At 39.2% G+C, this 22,764-nt stretch overlaps 1 protein-coding gene across 1 annotated transcript in view; it reads right to left on the bottom strand.

Moving 5' to 3' along the window:
* The window catches only part of LOC103176266 (oxysterol-binding protein-related protein 10), a 113,726-nt gene that overhangs the window by 69,992 nt on the left and 20,970 nt on the right, over positions 1-22,764 (bottom strand). The window contains exons 2-5 of the mRNA XM_007889701.2: positions 22,321-22,386; positions 12,704-12,879; positions 6,509-6,588; positions 3,341-3,532 (exon numbers count right to left, since the gene is read on the bottom strand). Coding sequence (XP_007887892.2) covers positions 3,341-3,532; positions 6,509-6,588; positions 12,704-12,879; positions 22,321-22,386 — 514 coding nt within the window. The remainder of the gene's footprint in view (positions 1-3,340; positions 3,533-6,508; positions 6,589-12,703; positions 12,880-22,320; positions 22,387-22,764) is intronic.

Raw genomic sequence — 22,764 nt, 5'->3', positions numbered from 1 at the left:
CCGTTGGAGCTGTAAAGACTTTGCATAATTTATGACTATAAAACAGCTGTCCCAGGATCATAAAACAAATCTTTAATAATAATCCTTGCATTTGATATAGCACTTTTCACGTCGGGAGGACGTACCAAAGCGCTTCACAGAACACACTGTAAAGTGAATTGACTGTATATTTGTGGGCGAACGCGGCAGCCAATGGCGCACAGCAATGTCCCACAAACAGTCGTGGATTGAAAATGACCAATTTATTATTGTTTTTGGTTTTTGGAGGGATTATTATTCGGCGTGTGGAGTAAGGAAACTTGCCCAAGGTTTCGCCCTGCCAGGAATTGAACTCAGGTCTCTCACTTGCAAAGCGAGTGCTCTAACCACTGAGCTACAGGACTCCACTAGAGAGTACATGTTATGTTACCAAGAGTAAATCTGTCACTAAGAGTAGAAGGCCATCACTTAACAGTCTTCTACCCTTAACAAGTTGAAACATCTGGGGAAAGGTCCTAAGAGGAAAATCCTCGATTAACAATATTTAACCAGCACTCAAAGATAGTGAATCTAGGATAGTTAAATTGCCAACTGAACACAGCACCATTTTCCACACAAAAACAAGCAGTCATCAAAATCAGTGAGGTGATTAAAGGTTAAAATAAGCAATTCCGTTCAGTTTTGTTTTTTACTGATAATAAATACCAGTGTGTGAACATTCCCACATTCACAAATTTGCTTCATTTCCCCATATACTCCAATATTTTCCAGATCACTTTAATTTTGTTTTGATATTAAAACAATCTCTTTTGCCAATGTTTCTTCATCTTTCTTTCCACCACTCCCAAGGGGAACATAGAGGGTTTGAGCCAAGGTGGAACAAAGCCTACTTAGTAGACATGCAGTATACCCGTTACACACACGCAATTAGGTGTATTGTCTCTTATAGAGTATAAATTGTCAATCTAAGAGAGAATCTACATTCACTCAGGTTCCTTGCCTGACTGAGCTTATGCACACCTAGAATGTCCCTCAGTCTTCCTCTGCAGGGATGTCTGGGCATTTCCATTTGGGGAAAGCACCTCTCCCGGTTAATGGAAGGCATTATTGGGCACTAAACACACACTCCTGCCTCCTTCCTTGCTCCAAGATCCTTCCATGAGTTAGTCTAACTTTGGTGAGCATGTGCTATTGTGCAGCAAGGCACTCTGTATAGCAATCGTGAATAAGAAACCTGGTAATTTTTGCACTTGCTAACACCTTAGTGCTACGGTCAATTGGAGCAACCCACCTACTGCCTAATGAAATCAACTAAATTTAGTACAGACCAGATTTCAAGTCTGCAACATTTTTGTCTTTAAGATCTGGTGCTTCACTGAATACCAACATCCTCCACTTTGATTTTCAAATTTCTGACGTGTATGTTTAACAATAGTTCACTTTTCAATATCTCTTTATTTTTTAAGGTTAGCTTGACCTACACAAGTAACTCAATTCATAATAGTCAGCTTTAACATTAATCTATTTATTGTGCAATATGTACAGCAACAAAACATTCTTAAAACCTAGTCAGTTATCGTATAAGAACCATATTAACATTCACATCAAAAGGAAATTACACAACAGAACAATGCAATTATTCTATACATTCAATAAAAGAGATTAAGAGAATAATGGGCAGATTCTCATATTTAAGAGAGCAAATGTTTACCAGAAAATCCCTTCACCACATCCCAAAAATTCTCATCAGGTGACATCCCTTTTGACAATTTCAAGGGCACAACATTTTAGAAAAGTAAACAAAGTACTTGTATAATAAGATGGATTCAGTGTATAACTAATCAAGTTTTCACCAGGTCATTAAAAATAATCTACAAGAAGCCAGTTATTGCAGATGTGCATCTCTTATTCAAAACTTCTTACTGGGTGTCAAAGTAAACAAAATTCAGGGAAATCTTTCAGACATCAACAGACATCTTTCCCCTCACCACTACCTGTTTGGGCTCCTATCCTCAGCCATCGTGTTGAAACGTTTCCCAATGTGAAAGGGGCTATATAAATATATACTGTATTATACTGAAGTATATGTTGGACACAGCTTTAGTAATCACATACTAAACAGTTTCATATCTGGAAACTCTCACGCAGCAGATCTTACACTATACAAGTGTTAAGCGAAATATTCTTGTCACTTCAATAACAAAAAAACAGTTTACAAGTACATAGACACAGGGGAAATCAGTATTTATGAAAAATAAGATAGACTGGCATAAGTGGTTTGACTTTCCACAAAATATCAATCCTTGATGTGTATTGTGTGCATAGAACAAGAACATGATCACAATTTTAATGTTTAAAATATTGAAATATTACAATAATATTTGGCAGGAGAACAATTATTCTGTTCTGGTCACTAAATTTACTGACATTCAGAGAATATGTCTCTGCCAGTACAGGTGTAGACTGATGGTGAGCTCTGCAAGTCTGCTAAAGTTTCAGCATCTGCTAAATGGGTTGACGGATGGTGACATTTTGCAAGGAAAATTGGAAAGTCCAAACATATTTTCATCAAAAATATGCACCTCTTACATAAGTCAGTCCTATAATTCAGTGGTTAGAGCACTCGTCTTGCAAGCGAGAGACCTGGGTTCGATTCCCAGCAGGGTGAAACCTTGGGCAAGTTTCCTTACTCCACAAGTCTGATAATAATCCCTCAAGAAAAAAAAAACAATAATAATTTGGTCACTCAATCCACGACTGTTTGTGGGACACTGCTGTGTGCAATTTGCTGCCGCGTTTTGCCCACAAAATATACAGTCAATTCACTTTACAGTATATTCTGTGAAGTACTTTGAGACGTCTAGAAGTGAAAAGCCCTATATCAAATGCAAGGATTATTATTATTATTTATTAAGCACAAACAACAGGAACTTGATAGTATTTGTAGACTGTTGTGGCAAGATCTCGGTGAGTAGACATTTTAGACTTTGCCTTCCGTAGGGTTCTGCCTGATTGTTAGTCAGAGTGATTCAAGTTGTTAAAATGAATAGTTACTTTTACAGACACAGATGCCTATCATAAACTGACACATATACTGGTTACTTAACTTAAACGTGTTTTAACAGATAAATTGACAGTTGTGGCGGCTAGGGCCGCTGTATCACACCGACAGCTGCTCGCTCTGCGCAGGCGCAGTGCATTTTAGTGTCGGTCCTCCAGGACTGGTGTTCCTAGAGGTCTCATGTCGACATAGTCATCCCAGATATCGTCAATGAGCTCTTTTCCCTTGATTGACGATATACCAGGAGTTTACCGTAACCATCAAAAGAAAACTATCCTTTGTTAAGTTTCTGGAACGTACCTCTTTGACATCCAGAAGACGTTCTGGGCACTGGTTCTTGGCACGTCGGGCAGTTGCTGGAGATTTGTGATGGGTAATGGTGACAATACCTGGTCCACTGGATGACAGATGTTTTTGGCTACCAGGAGATGTTGAGTTTGATACCCCATGAGGCAGTAACGATAAACTTCTAGCCCGTACAGATGGAGTACTCTAAAACAAACAAAAAAAGGTATTAGCGTTGAACAGTTCCTCAATGTTCATCTGCCTCCATTTCAACAAACCTATTTTTAGCTAAGTTAATTCCACATTTGATGAAGCATAAGTTATGAGTTGACCATGTTTTCTCAAAATCATATATTCTGTGAAGTGCTTTGAGACATCTAGAAGACGTGAAAAGTGCTATATCAAATGCACGGATTATTATTATTATTACATGCTAATAACATTTGTAAAACAATAGTGCCTAACTTCCATCCAAAAATTGTCTTTTTAAATCTAGTCTTTCAAGCCTGCCAAGGAAAATATATTCTAAAGGTATTCGTATTTCAGTACTCATAAAAGCACCCTCCAAATGTAAATTATTCTTAACACTCTCTATATGCAAAATTTATAATCCAGTTGTAAAAATTAAAATTTGTTAAAAAAATGTTAAGTAACGATTTAGACACTTGGAAAAATAGTACTTAATTTAGTTGATTCTCTAGAATCAAATATCTGGTTACATTTTCTTGAGGATCCGAAAGTTATGCTCTTTGAGCTACGAATATAGAAAAAAACATCATGTTCGCTCTCGTAATTTTAAATGCCAACCCGCTGTGGCAATTGGCTGCCGCGTTTCACCCCCAAAAGATACAGTCAATTCATTTTACAGTATATTCTGTGAAGCGGTTTGAGACACCTAGATGACATGATAAGGCACTATATCAAATGCAAGTATTATTATTATTACTACTACTACAAATATGAGCTCTCCAATTTAAGTAGAGCAAACTAGATGGTTTAACAATTGCTTCCAGTTCTGCTCCCAGATTTATTTTAATTGCACTTTTTATAGTTGCTACATTACTGAGACCAGAATATTCCATATGTTACAACATGATTTTTCAATCTCCAAAAATCAAACACTTATGTCTTGACATCTACTGAAAGTAACCTGAAATATGAACTAATTTTTTCAATGTATTCCTACTTTTTAAGTAATGGAATGGCCTATCAAACACGGTATTTTAGAAAGGAATTGGACAAATATTTGACAAAGAAAAATATAAAAACTTAGCAATAGGCAAACTTGCACAACTTTTCTAACATGGTGAATTTTCTGGTATTTGTTCTCTCCCTTTAAAATTGAAAATAGGATCTCAACAAGTACTAAAATAGCTGACCTCTGCCAGAAAATGTAAAATGGTAATGGCAAAGCTCCTCTCAGAGCTTTTTTCATTTTTCTGGAATGTTTCAATCGACTTCACACAGCCTTCAATAAATTGCTATTTTAAAACAAGATCTACAGTTCAGCTCAATGCAGGATTATCAACAAATTTTATAAATATAATACGAGTCATATACTGCAGTAAATGTCCCCTCAGTCAGTTAATGGGAACTGAGTGGGAAAAGACCCTGCACCCAGTGACTGGTCTGCCCTTCCAAGTCCTGTAACCTTCCAACTTCCAAGAGCTAAGCTAACTGCGCTGTCACTAGCAGTCAGTGCCCTGGAGGATTGCAGACCAGTCTGGCTCAGAAACTGGATTGCCAAGACTGCCAGAGGGCTGGCTCGATTCCAACATTCCACTGCCCAACAAAACATGTTGCCTTGGAGCCAGTCCCCACCCTGTCACCCCCAAGGCGACGAAAGCGTGGACGAGAGTTTGGGCTGCATTGGATGTGAGGTACGGTCGGAAGCAGACAATGTGACGGAGGTGAAGGAAAGTGATCCTGGACGGGGATTGGATGTGGGGTAAGGACAGCGGAGGATAGAATCTGTCTCTTAAGTTACAAAGTTACACACAAGTACAGTAAGTCTGAGAGATAGGCCGGAGAGGGTGAGGAGGTCAGACCGCAGGACAAAAANCGTTGACAGGAGTCAGGGTTACAAGAAGTTTGCGCTCAGCCGTACCCTGATGTCTGCCAGACAAGCCAACAGAACATCTGCGGACCTGGAGTAGATTTGAGTGTCATATGGAAGTTGACCCAGTGTCTGCGGATGATATTGCGAGATGGAGCATGTAAATGAGGAAAAGAAGGGGGCCGAGGATAGAGCCTTGGAGTACACTGTAGGTGATCGTGCGAGTTCGGAAAGCCTTGTGCCACAAACAGCCATGAAGTGAATGACCAATTTTATTTATGGGATGTTGGTCAGGACACTTCCACATCATTTGAATTCATAGAACAGCAACAGCAATTAGATATCATTACTGCAACACATATAACTATAATTAAGTATAAATTAACAAAGAATGGAATGCATACTTTTATCTAACACTTGGCTTCATTGAGTGCAATAATAATCTCAGCTGTTTCTGAGACTCTTTCTGATTAGGTTCTTATTTTCTATGATCAGACCAAGGATTCTTGCGGCCAGTTTCGAGCATTGATGCATCAGGAAAATGCTCTGGAAAGTCATCCGGGGAGAACCTTTGCATGTTGAGCTCCCATGGAACACACAATGGCTCTATCATAAAATTTGTTAGTAGCCAACTACCTAACTATGCCCAATTTCTTCACTGACCCAGAAGACAAGTTATAAAATGAATAAAAATTAACCCTGCCACCCCTCTACATCAGAACGCAGTGCAAAAAAGTGACCATTTCCAGGCCATCAAGTCACTGCTGACGGCATTGCCTTCACAAAGTGATGTTGGTGCTGCTTCTTGCACATAGCGTGCATGGTCAGCATGGAGGAAGTGATGGCGGAGATGACCTGACAACCTAGAAATAAGTCATTTTTAGTGCAGGAAGCTGGCAAGTCAACAACGGAAGCTGGGCTTGCTGCAATTCCAGTACCAGCACAGGTCAACTGTGCTCTACGGGAATCTGTGCTTAACTAGGGCACATTCTAATAGAGCTGCCCTTTGTTAAAAAACAAAAACTGGGATATTCTCGCTTTAAATGTTACCAACGGGAATTTCAGTGAGGCAATCAATATCCAACTGAGACTCAGAAATTCAGTGCTTTACATCAACGACATTTTACCTTGACATTACTTTCAGTGTGGTATTTCGCAGAAGCCTGAAGCTGGTTCACCCAGTAGAGTCTTTCTTTGGCATCTCCAGCTGCAGTGCAGAAGCAGACATGTATTTTAACAAGAAGGAAAACAAATCATTCTTCTTTTTAACACTATTCAACAAATGCTTTACACAACTCATGCAATTTGCATGTTAGTAAAAGATTTATAAATATCAGTATAGACTCATATGTAAGGTTTTTGAATTTAAAAAATCCTTCCTTAGGAAGTCAAGGTTCAGCCGCCTAATACTCTTAAGAGGACTTTGTGATAAGCTTCTAAGAGAGCTTATCACAAAGCCTTCTTAGACAGCAACTATTTTGAACACAAACTTTTGTCAGAAAATAAATAAATGTGCCACCTAAAAGTATTACAATCGACTGACTTCCTTGTGAAGATTTGGTTTGGTCTCAATTACAATAATAGACTGACATGAGATAACTCACTGTATAAGGCTTTTTAAGTCGAACAATAAGTTTAACACTCAAGCTCACCAATTGGGAATGAAATATTCCATCAAAGGAGCTAAACATCAATTTATTGTTTTACACATATGCTGCTTTGATGTAATGTAAAATCAATTGTTCTAGTCAGTCTTCATAACTTGGATACATATAAATTATTTTAAAAAAGAATTGGCAAGAACATACCTACAGTTACTGTGCAGACATGTAGGAATTACTGTAAATGTTTATAAAATAATTCTGATGCTGCTATTGGGGAAGCTCACAGGGAGTTCCCGGTATCTGCTATTCACCTCGTGAGGGCTCAAACTGGTGCTTGCTTGTCGGATATCAAATTGCCAACTAGTGACTATCTTCCAGTGATGGGGGAGGGTAACGTCCCAATGGGTGGTGTAGTCCTAGCTGGACAAGCAACAGGAAGCTCACCAGACAGTGCTGTCAATGGCAAACTGTGGATTTAGCTGGATTAAACTCCAGCTGACTCCAACACACATCCTTGGCTGAGCTCTTACCTTAACTCTTGCAAACATATGCATAATACTCTCTGGAATTAAGATAGGAGGACACGTCCCTTCAGAGAGAGAGAGAGAGAGGAGAGAAAGAGAGCATTCCATTCAAGACACAGTACAAATTACATTAGTAGGTGACAGACAAACATGGAATTCAGTCTGGTTTGGATACTCTTATGCATGGTGATATGGTGATGTGTTTCTGCATGCATCAGACACCCGGCTGACAAAAGATAATTGACCTAAGGACCTGGAAGTCTGTCATTTCAACACAAGAGCCGGTTGCCAAGTGGAATTGAGTGCGCTGGCTGGGCTGACATGGTAGTAAATTGTGTCCTCACAGCACAATACAAATGACATGACAAATTAATATTTATACAGGGTTGTGGACAGGATGTCCCAAATCATTTAACAGTACTGCCTGGGCATTCAAGCTGCAGTGGGAGCCGAGGAAGGTTAGAAAGGGGAAAAGATGACCAAAAGCACGGTGAAAACTGCATTACACCAAACCCAAATCAGTATAAAGAAACATTATAACAGGGCTGCATTATATTGCACGCTGTAACATTTCAATTTGATAAGGTGCTATAAACAATGCCAATGTTTTCTTTGATAATTTGTAGCCGATTCCATACTCAAAATGAGTATATTGCATACTTTTCTTTTAAATTTGTAATATAGTATTTACAAATTAATCAATATGCTGCAAAAATTAGATATTGATTTACAAGTCACTTTTAAAAAAAAATTCTGGTGGATTTTGCTCCTATTAAGGTTAAAACACCAGATTTTGGGGAGGAAAATAAGGCATGATGTTGATACGAAAAGCACTAACTTCCAATTGGTCACTCAATCCACAACTGTTTGTGGGACACTGCCGTGCGCAATTGGCTGCCGTGTGTCACCCACAAAATATACAGTTAATTCACTTTACAGTATATTCTGTGAAGTGCTTTAAGACGTCTCGAAGACATGATAAGGCACTATATCAATTGCAAGGATTATTATCATCAAAAACATTAACCATTCAAGGCTCGCTCCAGAAATAATGCTGTTGGTTTAATAGTTAATTGTAACCTTTTTAGGTGTAATGCCACCCAATCCCTATCTACCAGTTATAAGACGATTCAATGCATGTATTTCCCTCTCGGTTTATACATATTACAAGATTTGAATTTATAAATCAGCAACAAAATCACAGCGGCCAATTGAGCACATTTCTTAATTTCAAAATAAAAACCCAAATGCAGCTTCACTGTGGGGTAACTAGGAATGCAAGACAGAAGATTCACATCAAACTCACATAACATGTTGATCAAATTTTCCTGTTGAGTTCAATGAAAATTTAAATTGGACAATGAGGAGGGAGTATGTAACACTTTACTCTGCAATATCTCTCTCCTCAGGCTCTGTTCCACTCCCCCTGAAAACCGCTGTCATCACATTCCACCTCAAAAAAACCACCATCGATCCCTCTAATCTCTCCACTACCATCCCATCTCCAACCTATCCTCCTTGCAAAATCCTGGAACACGTTGTTGCAGGTCAACTTCGGACACACCTTTCCCTCCACGAGCCCCTGCAGTCTGGTTTTCGCCCTGCCCACAGCACAGAGACAGCGCTTGTCAAAGTCACAAACAACGTCCTCTCTATCTGTGAACAGGGCTTCCTCTGTCTCCTCTTCCTCCTGGATTTTCTCTGCCGAGTTCGACACAGTCGACTACGCCATCTTCCTCCATTGGCTCTCCTCCTTCATCTACCTTAGTGGGACCCCACTCGCATGGTTCGAGTCCTACTTAACTTCCTGCAGCTGAATATGGACAAGACGGAAACCATATTCCTTGGCTTCGGTCAACGTCTTCACTCCTGTGGATCTGAACCCCTTAACCTCCCTGGGCTCTCCCTCACACTCTCCCAACCAGTGTGCAACCTAGGCGTCCGGTTTGACCCCCAGCTGTCCTTCCTCCCCCACATCCGGTCCCTGACCAGGACCACCTTCATCCACCTCCGGCACATTGTCCACCTCCAACCGTACCTTACTCCAAATGCAGCCAAAACCCCGTGCATGCATTTCTCACCTCCACGCTGGATTACTTAAACGCACTCCGCAACGGTCTCCCCAGCTCCCACATTCATAAGATCCAGTTTATTCAAAACTCTGCTGCCCGCACACTAACTCAGACCAAATTCCATGCCCACATCTCTCCAGTTCTGGCCAGTTTCCACTGGTTCCCCATCACTGAACGGAACGGCTTCAAGATCCTCATTCTCGTGTTGAAATCCATTCACTCCCTAGCACCTCCCTACCTCTCCGACCTCCTCATTTCCCAATCTACCATCTGGCACTTCCGCTCGACCCTCCACCCTACCATCGGAGGTCGTGCTTTCGGCCACTACACCCCAAAACTCTGGAACACTCTCCCTCAATCCCTCCACCTTGCCCCCTCTCTCCTCCCTTTCAAGTCCCGCCTGAAAACTTTCCTCTTCAACCGTGCTTACGGCCACCAACCCTCTGGCTCAGAGTCAGGCTCCGCCACTGTTAAGCGCTCTAAGACGCTACCCTGCATGGAAGGCGCTATATAAGTGCAAGTTGCTGTTGGTGGTGTTTTGGTTTTGAGGTGGAATGTGTATAAGTGTACACCATTAGGGCCAGAGCCATTCATCGAATGATCCAAACTGAACATGATATCCAATGGGTAAAGTATAAAATAAGATGAAGACTTGCAACATGCAAGGACACAGTGCACACACTCTTGGAACAAAATATAAATGTTGTTTTATATATAAAAATACACTATTAATATTAAACGTTTTAAAACTTACATTAAAAATGTACCCAACCCCTGGCAAACCCATTTAAAAGGGAGATCTGGTCTGCCTAGCCAGACCAGATCTCCCTTTTAAGTGTTAATGCATTTAAAATAAATACTGTGTAATAAAATACACCTTGTAAATCTACTTAAAATAAATCCTCCTTAATATTTAAATTCGACTCCACCACTGTAAAGCGCTCCGGGACGCTACCCGCGTGAAGGGCGCTATATAAATGCAAGTCACAGTTATAAATTGAAAAAAAATCAATTTTACACGCAGGTGGGCTTTTGGCTCGAAGATTTTTTTNAATAAGTCTGAATTCTGGATACTTGAAATCTGGTTAGCTGAGTGTTGAGTTGATTTTTTACACATCGTGAATACAGTATAGACTTACACAGTATATTCCTGTAATGCTAAGATAGAAGGAGCTTACTGATTTTGTAACACAGCAGCAATTAATTCTGAGTTTATGCAGTGCTGTTTTTCACCAATTCAAACCAACTTTTTTTTCATTCCTCATTTATAAACGAGAAACAAACCTATTTTTAAGCAAGTGGATGATAGATTCGACTGATCATAGAAGAGCTTCTTCCAGTGTCCTGGCCAATGATCCAGCTAAATTTAAAAATGGTCACTCATTTCATGGTTGTTTGTGAAACGTTACTGTTTGTAAATTAACTGCCATGTTTGTCTACAAATACAAAGTTACCACATTTCACAGTAAAATCCTGTGTTGTACTTTGAGCCAACTTGACAACGTGATATATCAAAAAAGGCACATATAATAAAGAGCATCTGGTCACCAAATGACATCTGAAATTTATCCCCATCTTTTCATAGTGGTTGCATATTTCCTGTGTTTTTTTAATATTGTTCATTTTTGAGCAGAAGCCATATCTATTCTAAAATGAGAATTTTAGCAACATTTGAAATATTCATTTTTCCCCTAATTTGGACATTTTGGTTCCTGCCACGTGGAGATATCTTATTTGCAGCACTTCCAGAAAGAGTAGGCAGTAAGCGAGCTGTTCTGAAAAAAAATCATACTCTGTAAACCGCTAACATCGGCTGGATCACAATAGTGACTAAGCATTACATGCACCAGCCAAGATTGAAACCCTCACTGTTAGCAACTGAAGGAACAGAGCAACATGCAACCACTCTATATTAAAAAAAGCACATTAATACATTGCAGTAACAACTGGAATGAGTTAGTCAGTAAAACCCCCTCCTACCCCCAACAGGAATCTCAATATGACCACTAATATGTTTACCTCATTATCATTTGCCTTCATCTCGTTCCTTTTAAACATGACTGAGATACTTGTACTGAAACGTTTTATAACAGCCAATGAGATGATCTATTTAGTAACTTACATCTGCAGAAATACATCCTGTTATTGTTCTAAATGTGCAATTACCAACTAACAGTGAAGGCAATAAGTTATCTAACAACTTCCTTTCTCAGGCTATTTTTATGTATAGGTCAGAAATTGCCTTTTTTTTAAAAATGCAACGGTATTGTAACAATTTGTGTTACACACACTATTTTAATGATTGAACATCTCAACAATATTGTGGCACATAGCAGAATTGCTATTTTATTATGGGAGTGCCTTAAATTTTTAATATTCATTATACTTTTTTTCGGTCAGCCAGGTTTCTGACACATGCAGATATGCACACGTAAGAATATCCAAACTAAACAGAGTTCCATACATCCCACCTACACATTGAAATTCCCAAGATATTTATTAGAATGTAATGCGTACTCTTTCCCTGCTTACCTAATTCCAGAGAGCGTTAGACGCAAGTTGACAAGTGTCAAAGCTTGGGGAGCCCAGAGAGTGTTTTTGGTACTCCAGATCAGGTAATCAGAACAAATTATAATATGCAATTAATTTCTGGTACTTCAGCAGTAAAATACATTCCTGGATAAAAGAGCACATTTTATATTAAAAGTGCAAGTCACTATTAAACGTGAATGTAATTAATAGCATAATTTGCTATTTCAAGGCCAATATCTTCATAACTACCTATGTTACTCCATGATCAAACACCATAAGGCGACAACCAAACTTATCTTTTCTTTCCCTTCCTGATTATAGGAGTGAGTGCATTCAGGTGGCAGGAAAGCATGGATTTCACGTTAGGTCAACTCTCTGACCTACTGATATAGACATATACATTGTACACGTCTCATTCAACAACAAAGTTACATACGTTTTGGCCCAAACCGGAGAGATGCCAAGTCAGGTCTGTATTAAATCAACCATGTGGGAAGCTGCTCATATTTTCTAAATGTATCTCTAATTACTAATAGAGCAAAACATATTCATTATTTCAGTCATGAAAATGCAGGACATGTTTGCAATACCTCGGAGTTTATACAGTTCACCATTGGCAGCTTGGACTACAAACATGTGGGAAACTTCATCACTGGGTGAGATCAAGGCGCCAGACAAATGCAGGACTCCTCTTGGCTTCTGACCTTTGCATTGTTCGTTTACAAAGTACTGCAGCACACCCAACTCCGAGTTCAGAACAAAATACCTGTACCACAAAAATATTTCATGTTAATCATTTGCTTGACTAGTTATACTGTAATATACATTAAATAACCAATTTGCTAGTTTCAGTAATAAACACAGTTAGATCTTGCATATCAAACCATAACAAATAGATGACAAAGAACTTAATTCTACAAATAAAATAAATTTAGCAATCGATGGCATCTATCACACATTATTCGCTAACAGCGATTCGTTCGTTTGGTGTTTATAACAAGAAATGGTGATCATTATGGAGTCCTGTAGCTCAGTGGTTAGAGCACTCGCCTCACAAGTGGGAGACCTGGGTTCAAAACCCGGCAGGGTGAAACGTTGGGCAAGTTTCCTTACTCCATATGCCTCTGTTTACCTATCAGTAAGTAGGAACCCAGTTGTTAGTCGATTGTCGGATCGCTTTTTCAGGGGTAATAATGCCTTCAAGAGTTAATAATACCCACAACTGTTTGTAGGACACTGCTGTGCGCAACTGGCTGCCTTGTTCACCCACAAAATATGCAGTCAATTCACTTTACACTTTACACTATAATCCTGTGAAGCACTTTGAGACGTCTTGAAGACGTGAAATAGTGCTATATGAAATGCAAGGATTATTATTATTATCATCATCATCATTATGCCATACACCAACATTTCATGACAGTACTCTGAGCACAGCTTGAAAAAAATCACAGGCAGAGTTTTCTCTGCAGGTACATTAATCCTTAATGTCTGAGAAGAATGGTGCAGGGCCATGCTTTTCTGTTTGGCCATCACCAGGTGATCTAATTTTGTCCTGAAAGTTTGAACTCTTTACAAATTCGATCAAAATTAGTACCCATGGTGTAGACCTGCTGCCTTTCTTTGAACTGAAAGTCGCAGAGGCAGAAGTGATAATCTTACACACGATTAGTCACATAGTATCTTAAATTCTGTTGCGAAACAGGTTGATTGGAATTCAGGAATGATGAGCTCTACGAACTCTCACGATGACACATGAATATGATGTGAATAGCTTGGAAAACAGACTGCAGTGGGAAGTGTGCAATGGATTAAACTCAATCATAAATTGTAATCATTCTGTTTGTATATAATTTTTAGTTTTGAAAACCGATGCAAGTGGCACTCTCATAGCTGAGTGGTTAAAAGTACCACCCGGTGAGCTCTATACCATCAAGAACGGAAGGCGCCAGGTTTCAAATCCAGTTTGTGGCATTAATGGATCTCAGATGGTGCAGCAGGAGAGCCTTTACAATTGGTCTCAGCACTTTGGGTTGAGGAGGGGAAAATCAGCCAGGGTTGCTGCTGCTCGCGAGTCGAGAGAACACCACTGGAAGTTGTGCACGTTTCAACAATAGTTGAGTGAATGCTATCGGCTGTGATGGTTGAATAGGTAGCCATCCCTTACGGGTAAGGCTCAAATATGAAAAATGACCATTTCAGCAAGGTACAGTGGGCACCAAAGGAACCGGATTCGAGCATAAGGAAAACAGACCATAGCAGCAGCAGTGAAACAAAATCAAAATATTATCCTGTTAGCTTACATATGCAATAACACAGATTTCTTGCATAATAATAATAATCCTTGCATTTGATATAGTGCCTTGTCACGTCTTTTGAGACTTCTCAAAGCGCTTCACAGAATATACTGTAAAGTAAATTGACTGTATATTTTCTGGGCGAAACGTGGCAACCAATTGCGCACAGCAGTGTCCCACAAACAGTCGTGGATTGAGTGATCAAATTATTATTATTTATTTTGACGGGATAATTACGTATAGTGCAATAATGCATGTGGCCCTTCAGTTGAGATATTAACCCGAGTTTCCATCCGCCAGTCAAGCTGGATGTTAAAGATCCCATGGCACCATTGAAAAAGAGAAGGGAGTTTCTCCCAGGTTCCTGGTAAAACAATCCCCCAAATAAAATGAGTCATTCACTTTGTGGCTGTATGTGGGACACTGCTGTGTGTAAATTAGCTGCTACATTCTCCTATAAAGTACAGTCACAACACATTGCAGTATATATGGGAAGCACTTTGATACATCTTCCCAACATCAAAAGCTCTATCAAATGCAAGTTATTATAATATAAATCAACTAAATTGTTTTCTTTCTAATCTCTGTGTGTGTGTTTATATAATTGCAGGACTGTGAACAGTAAACACAAAACATGAGCTGGAATTATTCATCTGCAACTTGAGTTGCTCTGGGACGCTACCCTGCATGAGGGGCGCTATATAAATGCAAGTTGTTGTTGAGTACGATGCACAATTGCAACCGTAGTTCAACATGACAAGATGCTATCAATGAGTTTGTAAGGAGGTAATTTTAATTAAATGCTTTAAAAATCTGATTATATAACTTTAAATTTATTACTACAAAGTTTATACTATGTAGTATTCTCTATGATATGTGAGTGTTTATTTCCAGATCTTTTGATGTAGGTGATGTTTTAAAAATAAGTATTTTTTCTGGTTAATGTTCCTCAGCTTCCAATTTTACTATTTAACTTAAATTAAGTGGCTGTTCCACCTCATTGTTTGTGGGACTTTGCTTGTGCATGTTGGCGGTTAGATTTGCCTATATAACATTCACTTTAATTTCAAAATATTTATATTTTGTAAAATGCTTTGAGAAATTTATAAATTGCAGATTATTCTTTCTGACAGTAGATTTTTGGTATTTTAGGCAAAATGCAACATTCTTGACCTAGAACCAAGTACCAATGTTAGTTGTATTACAAGTCTCCCTTTAACAAACTACAAGAAACATGTTGTACCCTATATTGTCACGATTTACACTATATGCTATAGTGTATTTGTATTGATACTACTATTTGCAGAACAGATTGATTTCAAGATCTTTACACTTACTTATAAATCAATTCACGTCCTAGCACTGTGCTACCTCTTCGACCTGTTTACACTCCACTCCATTTTGCTCAGCTGGCTCCGTCCTTCTATACGCTCCACCTTTGGTGCCTGTGCCTTCAGCCACTATGCCCTGAACTCTGGAACTCCCTGCCTCACTCCCCCCACCTTGCCTGTCTTCAGATCGCATCTGAAGCCCTTCCTCTTTGACTGTGCCACCGTTCTCACAGCTCAGCGTCTCCGAGACACTGTCAAAATGAAGGGTGCTATATAAATGCAAGTCGTTGCTGTTGTACTATGGCTTCTGCAAAAAGAAGTAAATCAAAAAAGAATTTTTTTTGGGGAACTCCCAGGTCCTTAGATAAGATGGATGAAATTTAATGAGCATCATCTCTTTTATAATCTATATAATCTGTGGCATAGAAACTCTGGCAATTTCTCAGGTGCGGTAACAGTCAGAACAATTAACCTTGTTGCAGGACAGATTATTTCAGGATATCTAGGAATTAATTTGGCTTAGCAAAAATGAACCAAAGCAATCAGTTTATTGAACATGAAAAAGAGATAAACAAATGTAACAAAATGACATTGAAATAAAAATAGAACGATTTTAGAAGTAAAAACCTGTGTGAACACCACACACACATCTGTTAAATTATTTAGAAAAGAAAAAAATGTAGTCGAGTAAATAAAAAAAAACAGCATTTCTTAACACAAAGGGCCATAAATGCTCTGCCAAAATTAATGGGATGTTTAAAATTGAAATAGATACTTGGGTGGTAGAGATATTGAGGGATGTGGTGAATGGAGCATTAGAACTAAGAGGTGTATCAAACTGGTAGAATACACAGGATAGGCTCAATGGTTACCTCCTATTCCTGTTTTCTTACGATCCCTGATCCACAAAGACTTTCTGAAGTACTGTAAATTACACACGTTTGAAATGTATGAGGTGGATAATAGAGTGAGCGATGTTAAGTGTTTTCAGTTCTTCAATATCTATTGTAACCATCAGCATAGCTACAATTCCGTCAACTCTGCAACAACAATGTGACAGCTCCAACTTGAGGGGAGATATCCTGATTGTAGCAGAATGACTTTTCCATTTCCCACGCATATCCTTGCGGTCTATTTGCACGAGACTGCCAGCATGCACATAATTGAATTACTACACCTGTTCCTACTACAAACCAGATTGAAACTGTTCAAATTCAACACAATCAGAACCTTACAGCAAGCGTAACAGAAGACATTCATCCCCACAGTATGGACCGGATTCATGTCTCCAAAGTGAAACAGCAATAACAAATTGCATTTGTAAAGCGCCTTTCACGTCGGGAGGATGTCCCAAGAGGCTGGACAGTCAAGGATTTGGACCTGAGATGGGGGGTTGGGATTTGGAGGGTAACCGAAGGAGTTCCAAACGGTGGAGGCAGAAATGCTGATGGCCCGGCCCGACTGCCGATGGTGGGGCGGGCGGGCGGGCGGGGGACATGAAGCAGGACAAAAGTACAGTTTGCTAACCAGTGTGCCACCTAATCTCAAAAATCTATGTTTTTTGTATTCCTTACTCAATTAGCTGTAGGTCCACTAAATTATGCACTAAATGTACGCACTTGATATCCATATTTAAGGAGAGGGGAAAAAACATCATTTTTGACCAATGTTATAACCAATCAATGTGATCTTAATAGTCCAAAGATAATCACATAAAATAAATCATATTTTCACACTTTTAACTGGTTTATGAAATGACAGTTGAATGGCATTTAGGAAGTTCTTAGGCCAATCAGGATACATTAGTAAAATATGAAAAATGGAGTATCTGCTTTAAGAAGTCGTGTAGCTTAGTGCTTCGAGCACTCGCCTTGGGTTTGATAACCGGGCAGAACAAAATGTTAGGCAAGTTTCCTTACTCCACACATCTCTGTTTACCTCGCAGTAAATAGGAACCCGGTTGTTAGTCAATTAGTGGATCGCTCTTCCGGGAGCAATAATTCTTTAAAAAAAANTTAAATCATTGGGTCACCCAATCCACAATTGTTTGTGGGACACTGCCTTGCGAATTTGGCTGCTGTTTCTTGCAAAAAATATACAGTCACTTCACTTTGCAGTATATTCTGTGAAGTGTTTCGAGTCTTCTCGGAGACGTGGTAAGGCACTATATCAAATGCAGGGATTGTTATTAATATTTCCCCTGTAGACAGAATCTACACATTGGGGCCACAAGCAAAATATTTGCTAACTGAAAATGATTGCATTTATAGTGACTTCCACTTGAGACACTTTGTGGCGTTCGATTCAAGATTTACCATGTGCAAGTGTCACAATCAACAACAACTTGCATTTATGTAGCGCCCTTCACGCCGGGTGGTATCCTGGAGCGCTTAACAGTGGCGGAGTCTGACCATTTATAAGCCTAAGGCATTATCCTGCTGCCTGCAGTAAGATATTCCCAACTTTTATTTCTGGTACCTTCTTCAATAATACAGCAGGGTAAAGACCTTCCAAAGACCCAATCTTTAACCAGAATTCATCATAATATCAGTATTGTAGCACAAAGACACCGATATAGTTTAACCAGATTATTTAAGAAAGCGCTGTAGTTAAATGATTTGGGTAAATCATTGTGAGGCACTGCATTTAAACATACACATATATATATAAAAATATATAACGTATGCAATTAAAGATTTTCTCTGCCATTTGAGCCAGGAGGTTTCAGCTCCACTGCATATAAAAGCCACACTCCAATTTGCAGAGCACCAAGTATTATCTAGTTACCACTCCCAGTGTTACAGAACATAATGTGAAATGGAAAAATAAATTTAGCCTACTCCTTGTGGACCATTCAAAACCCTATCGTGAATTTTCAACCATGCGCACAGTGATTTCCACAAGGTTAGAATGGAGTCAAATGCCCTTTTTGTTGACAGCGTTTCACATTGACTGGAACCCTTCAGTATATGATCAATAATTACATCCAATTCCTTTCGATTCTTTTCCCCTGCTAATGGGAACTATTTATTGTGTACATGTTTGTTTTCTGGTTCAATATTACATTATCTGTGTAAAAATCCATCTTCTACTCCTTGACCTACATAAATAATACTAATGTTTGCATTTCATATAGTGCCTTACCACGACATCGAGAAGCCTCAAAAGTGCTTCACAAGATTTACTGCAAAGTGATGTGACAATGTGCATTTCAGGGTGAATGTGATAGTTAATTTGTACATTTCCCATAAACAGCTATGGAGTGAATAACCAATTTTATTCAAGGGATTGTCAGGGCAACCGGGAGAAACTCCCTTCTATTTTCGAATAATGTCATGGGATCTTTAACGTCAGCCGGACATGTAGGCGGGACCTCAGTTTAACGCCTTACCCAAAAATCTTCTGAATGCTTTTTATCCTTCTTATACCATTCACTTTCCCACAATCTTTGGTATAATCAGCAACTTTTATGTTATAATAAGTACATTCCAGCAGTAACAACAACAAGAAAATAATCTCTGCTCTCTCAATCCCCACATCTCATCTGATCCACCTGAGGCAAAATGAGGAGGCAAGGAAAAGAAAATTACAGTATTTTAAGAAAGGACAGGCACATCCACCCAAAGCAACTCTAAGCACAAGCATGACGGGCCAAATGAGCCATAGCACACATAGTTTGATGCCACAAGATTGCTTCAAATTCCACCAACTTTCCCAATCTTACCTGTCTGAAATTCAGCCTCAAAACTAAATATGAACAAAGTTTTGAAAATAGACATCCCAATTATTCCTTCATGCAATAAAAGTATCACATGATTGGCTCTATATAGCCAAGTAACCATGTGGCAACAACATGAGTGTTTTGCATGAACCTTAACTTAGTGATCATACATGCAAAACAAAGTAGACACCATGCTTCTTGCTTGAAGATCTAACGTCTACGGAAACAAAGTCACTCATTCATTTATCTGAAATATGGCCTTCAACTATTGAAGGTCGCAAATCAGCATTTGATGGTTCATTAACATATGCAGCTACATTTTTCAATCCATTTGACATTTAAATGAACACCGTCTAATGAGAAACAATGGGGACAATTTAGCAGTACATTCAAAACATAGGCTTCTCCTCCCTTGAATCTGATCTCAATGGCAAAATCCAACCAGTCATTAATTCACAACTTGCAGCTTGAAATCTTGGACCACACACAAATCTGGGTATATTTAATGGACCAAATTTTAATGTACTATTACATTTTAATATAATAATCCTTGCATTTGATTTAGCGCTTATCTCAACTTCAAGACGTCGCAAAGTGTTTCACAGCACTTGTCAGGATTGTCAGGACAACCGGGAGGAACTCCCTTCTATTTCCGAATTATGCCATGGGATCTTTAAAGTCAGCTGTATAAAGTGAATTGACTGTATATTTTGTGGGCGAAACGCGGCAGCAACTGCATGGCAGTGTCCCACAACAGCCATGGATTGAGTGAGCCAATTTTTTATTTAATTGATCCCAATATTATGTTTAGTAGAAGTGTGATAAAATGTGCAAATTCAACAAAGGTCACTTAGCATTCTAGACATTTAAATAGTTCCACAACAAAATCTTGTGATGTTATGGATTCAGAATTGAAGGCAATATGGAACTAGAAGGAACAAAGTCAGTTCTGTTCAACTGGATAAAAACCTCACATTGTTTGCATATGCAAATTGTACTTCAAGAGTAAAATTTAAGTACAATTTGCATATCCAAGCCACTGCGGTAATTTACTTTAGATTACCACCCAACTGTGTCACTGAGAATTTTTATTCCCTACATCATCCTTAGGGTAAGACTATCAATTATTGTTGAACCATAAGTAGTTCTCTGCAGCAAATACAATGCACAATCCCATTTGATCTCACAAGTAATTTTTTTTTGCCTTCCTTATTTTTCAGGGTTCCACATGCCACACCCCAGTAAGAATGAAGGGAAGTGGGGAAGGGAGGTAAGCTGCTCCTTTCAGGTCTGTAACTGACTACAGTGTGAGAAGGTATACAATTATAGCTGAGCGTGACTCACCCCGACATTTTTCATGAAAAACATTTGAGGCCTGAAAACTATCGAGGTATTCAAGCAGATTCGCTCAGCTGCCTTTGCCACCTCCTCTGCCACTCGCCACCCTGGCCTCCACTGAGCTTTTCTTCAACTCTCACATGAAACCAACCACCTGCTCCCTTGAACCCCATCCACACACCATTCCTAGCCGCCCAGTTTCCCCTCCTCACTCTCCTGCTGGCTGACATCACTCTCTCCCTATTCATTGGCACAGTGCCTCCCATCATCACGCACCTTGTCAAGAATTCCTCACCCAACCCTTCCACGCTTTCCAGCTATTGACCCAACTCCAATCTGCCTTCCTTCTCCAAGGGGCTGGAATGAGTCATCGGATGCCAGTTTCACGCATTCCTGGTGTCAGACTGGCTCAGCTAGTAGTACTTGCACCTCAGACTCAGAAGAGTGTGCTCAAGCCCCACATTGGGTCTTTCATCTCGGTCTAGGCTGGACCTGCACTGTCAGAGTTACTGTCCTTCATTTTCAGGGTTCCAAGTGCCACACACCAGAAAGAATGAAAGGAAGTGGGAAAGTGTTAAAGCGTTAAAGTGTTAAGGTATCTGTTCCTTTCAGGTCTGTAACTACTAGGCAGGGCGTTAAATCAAGGTCTCATCTGCCTGTTCAGGTGGATGATAAAGATTCCATGAGACTATTTAAAAAGAGGACAATCCCCAAGATATAAATTGGTCATTTTTCTTTAGGGCCAAAACATAATGCCAGTCCCTGAAGCGCACCGAGGTGCTGCCCCGCGTGAAGAGCATTAAATAAATGCAAGTTGTTGTTGAGTGTGTTGAGCTGCACAATACCTCCATATTACACCCACTTGGAAGTCACTCTTCTTCCCAAATATTAAACCGAACACATACTTGAAAATATGGATAAATGAATGCCGATGATTTTTTTTTGGTACTTTGCATCTCATCTGAAAACCATTTTGGGGAAGAACCCCCAATGTTTATTTTATATAGTCTATTAAGAGTTTTTAAAAAAACCTGTATAACTGTGGGTCAGTGCCAAGTTCTCAATCATACACTGGTATATGGAAGAAACATCATTCAAAGGACTCTCAAGTGTTTAGTAATGGCTGACTTAGCAGAAGCCTGGGAACAGCATGTCAGTCTTTCCTCTTAGATGCTTTTAGTGCAAGGCCCAAGGAGCCCAATGATACTTATTCAAAAGCTTGAGGATTTCATAACTAAATTCCCCTTCCACACAATGAATAAAGCAGACAACTCACTGTCTATCACATACATCCCTATATCTTGAAAGCATAAAATGTAAAAGGCTCATTTCACATAAAAATCAACTGAGTAAGTGCTTTACAGCCTCATAGATTTAATTTCATAATCTCTACAGTAATGCCACCTATAGAATAAAATACTATATATTGTAGCAAATGAAAGATGAAGGAGCTAGCTTCAAGACAGAAAGCCATGATCATGAAGGACAATCAACAGTCATTATATTGTGCATGTACCTACCGGTACTGCCATCCGCTCACAAGGTTGGTATATTTCATAAGATAACCCTGTATATGTTCAAAATGACTATGTCACAGGGCCAATATCCATAAATAAAAACAGGAGAGAAAAGATTAAAAACAATTATTGTTAATTAGAAAAGCACATTTATAAATTACAATCAGTCGCAATCAGATATTTCACAGCAAACCCAGAATCTAGCTTAAGTACATTTGTACAATTGCATCCATAGCAGCATGCAACAGAAATCCATCTTTGGTATATTAGCACAGTAACCTACCGGTATTCAAAACCCCGATTCCCTGATCTTTCCCTTTACCCTTTGATACCCTTCTTCTGTATGCATTTGGCTACTTATTACTAGGAAGCCGAGTATTGAGTCATTTTTAAAAAAAATACTAGGTGTTTTTCAGAGAAAGGATCGTGATCAAAGAAAGTGATTGG

Source organism: Callorhinchus milii, unplaced genomic scaffold, assembly GCF_018977255.1.
Source record: "Callorhinchus milii isolate IMCB2004 unplaced genomic scaffold, IMCB_Cmil_1.0 Scaffold2, whole genome shotgun sequence".
NCBI lineage: Eukaryota > Metazoa > Chordata > Chondrichthyes > Chimaeriformes > Callorhinchidae > Callorhinchus > Callorhinchus milii.
Note: the sequence above shows the minus strand (reverse complement) of the source record. Positions and strands in the feature narration are given on the sequence as shown.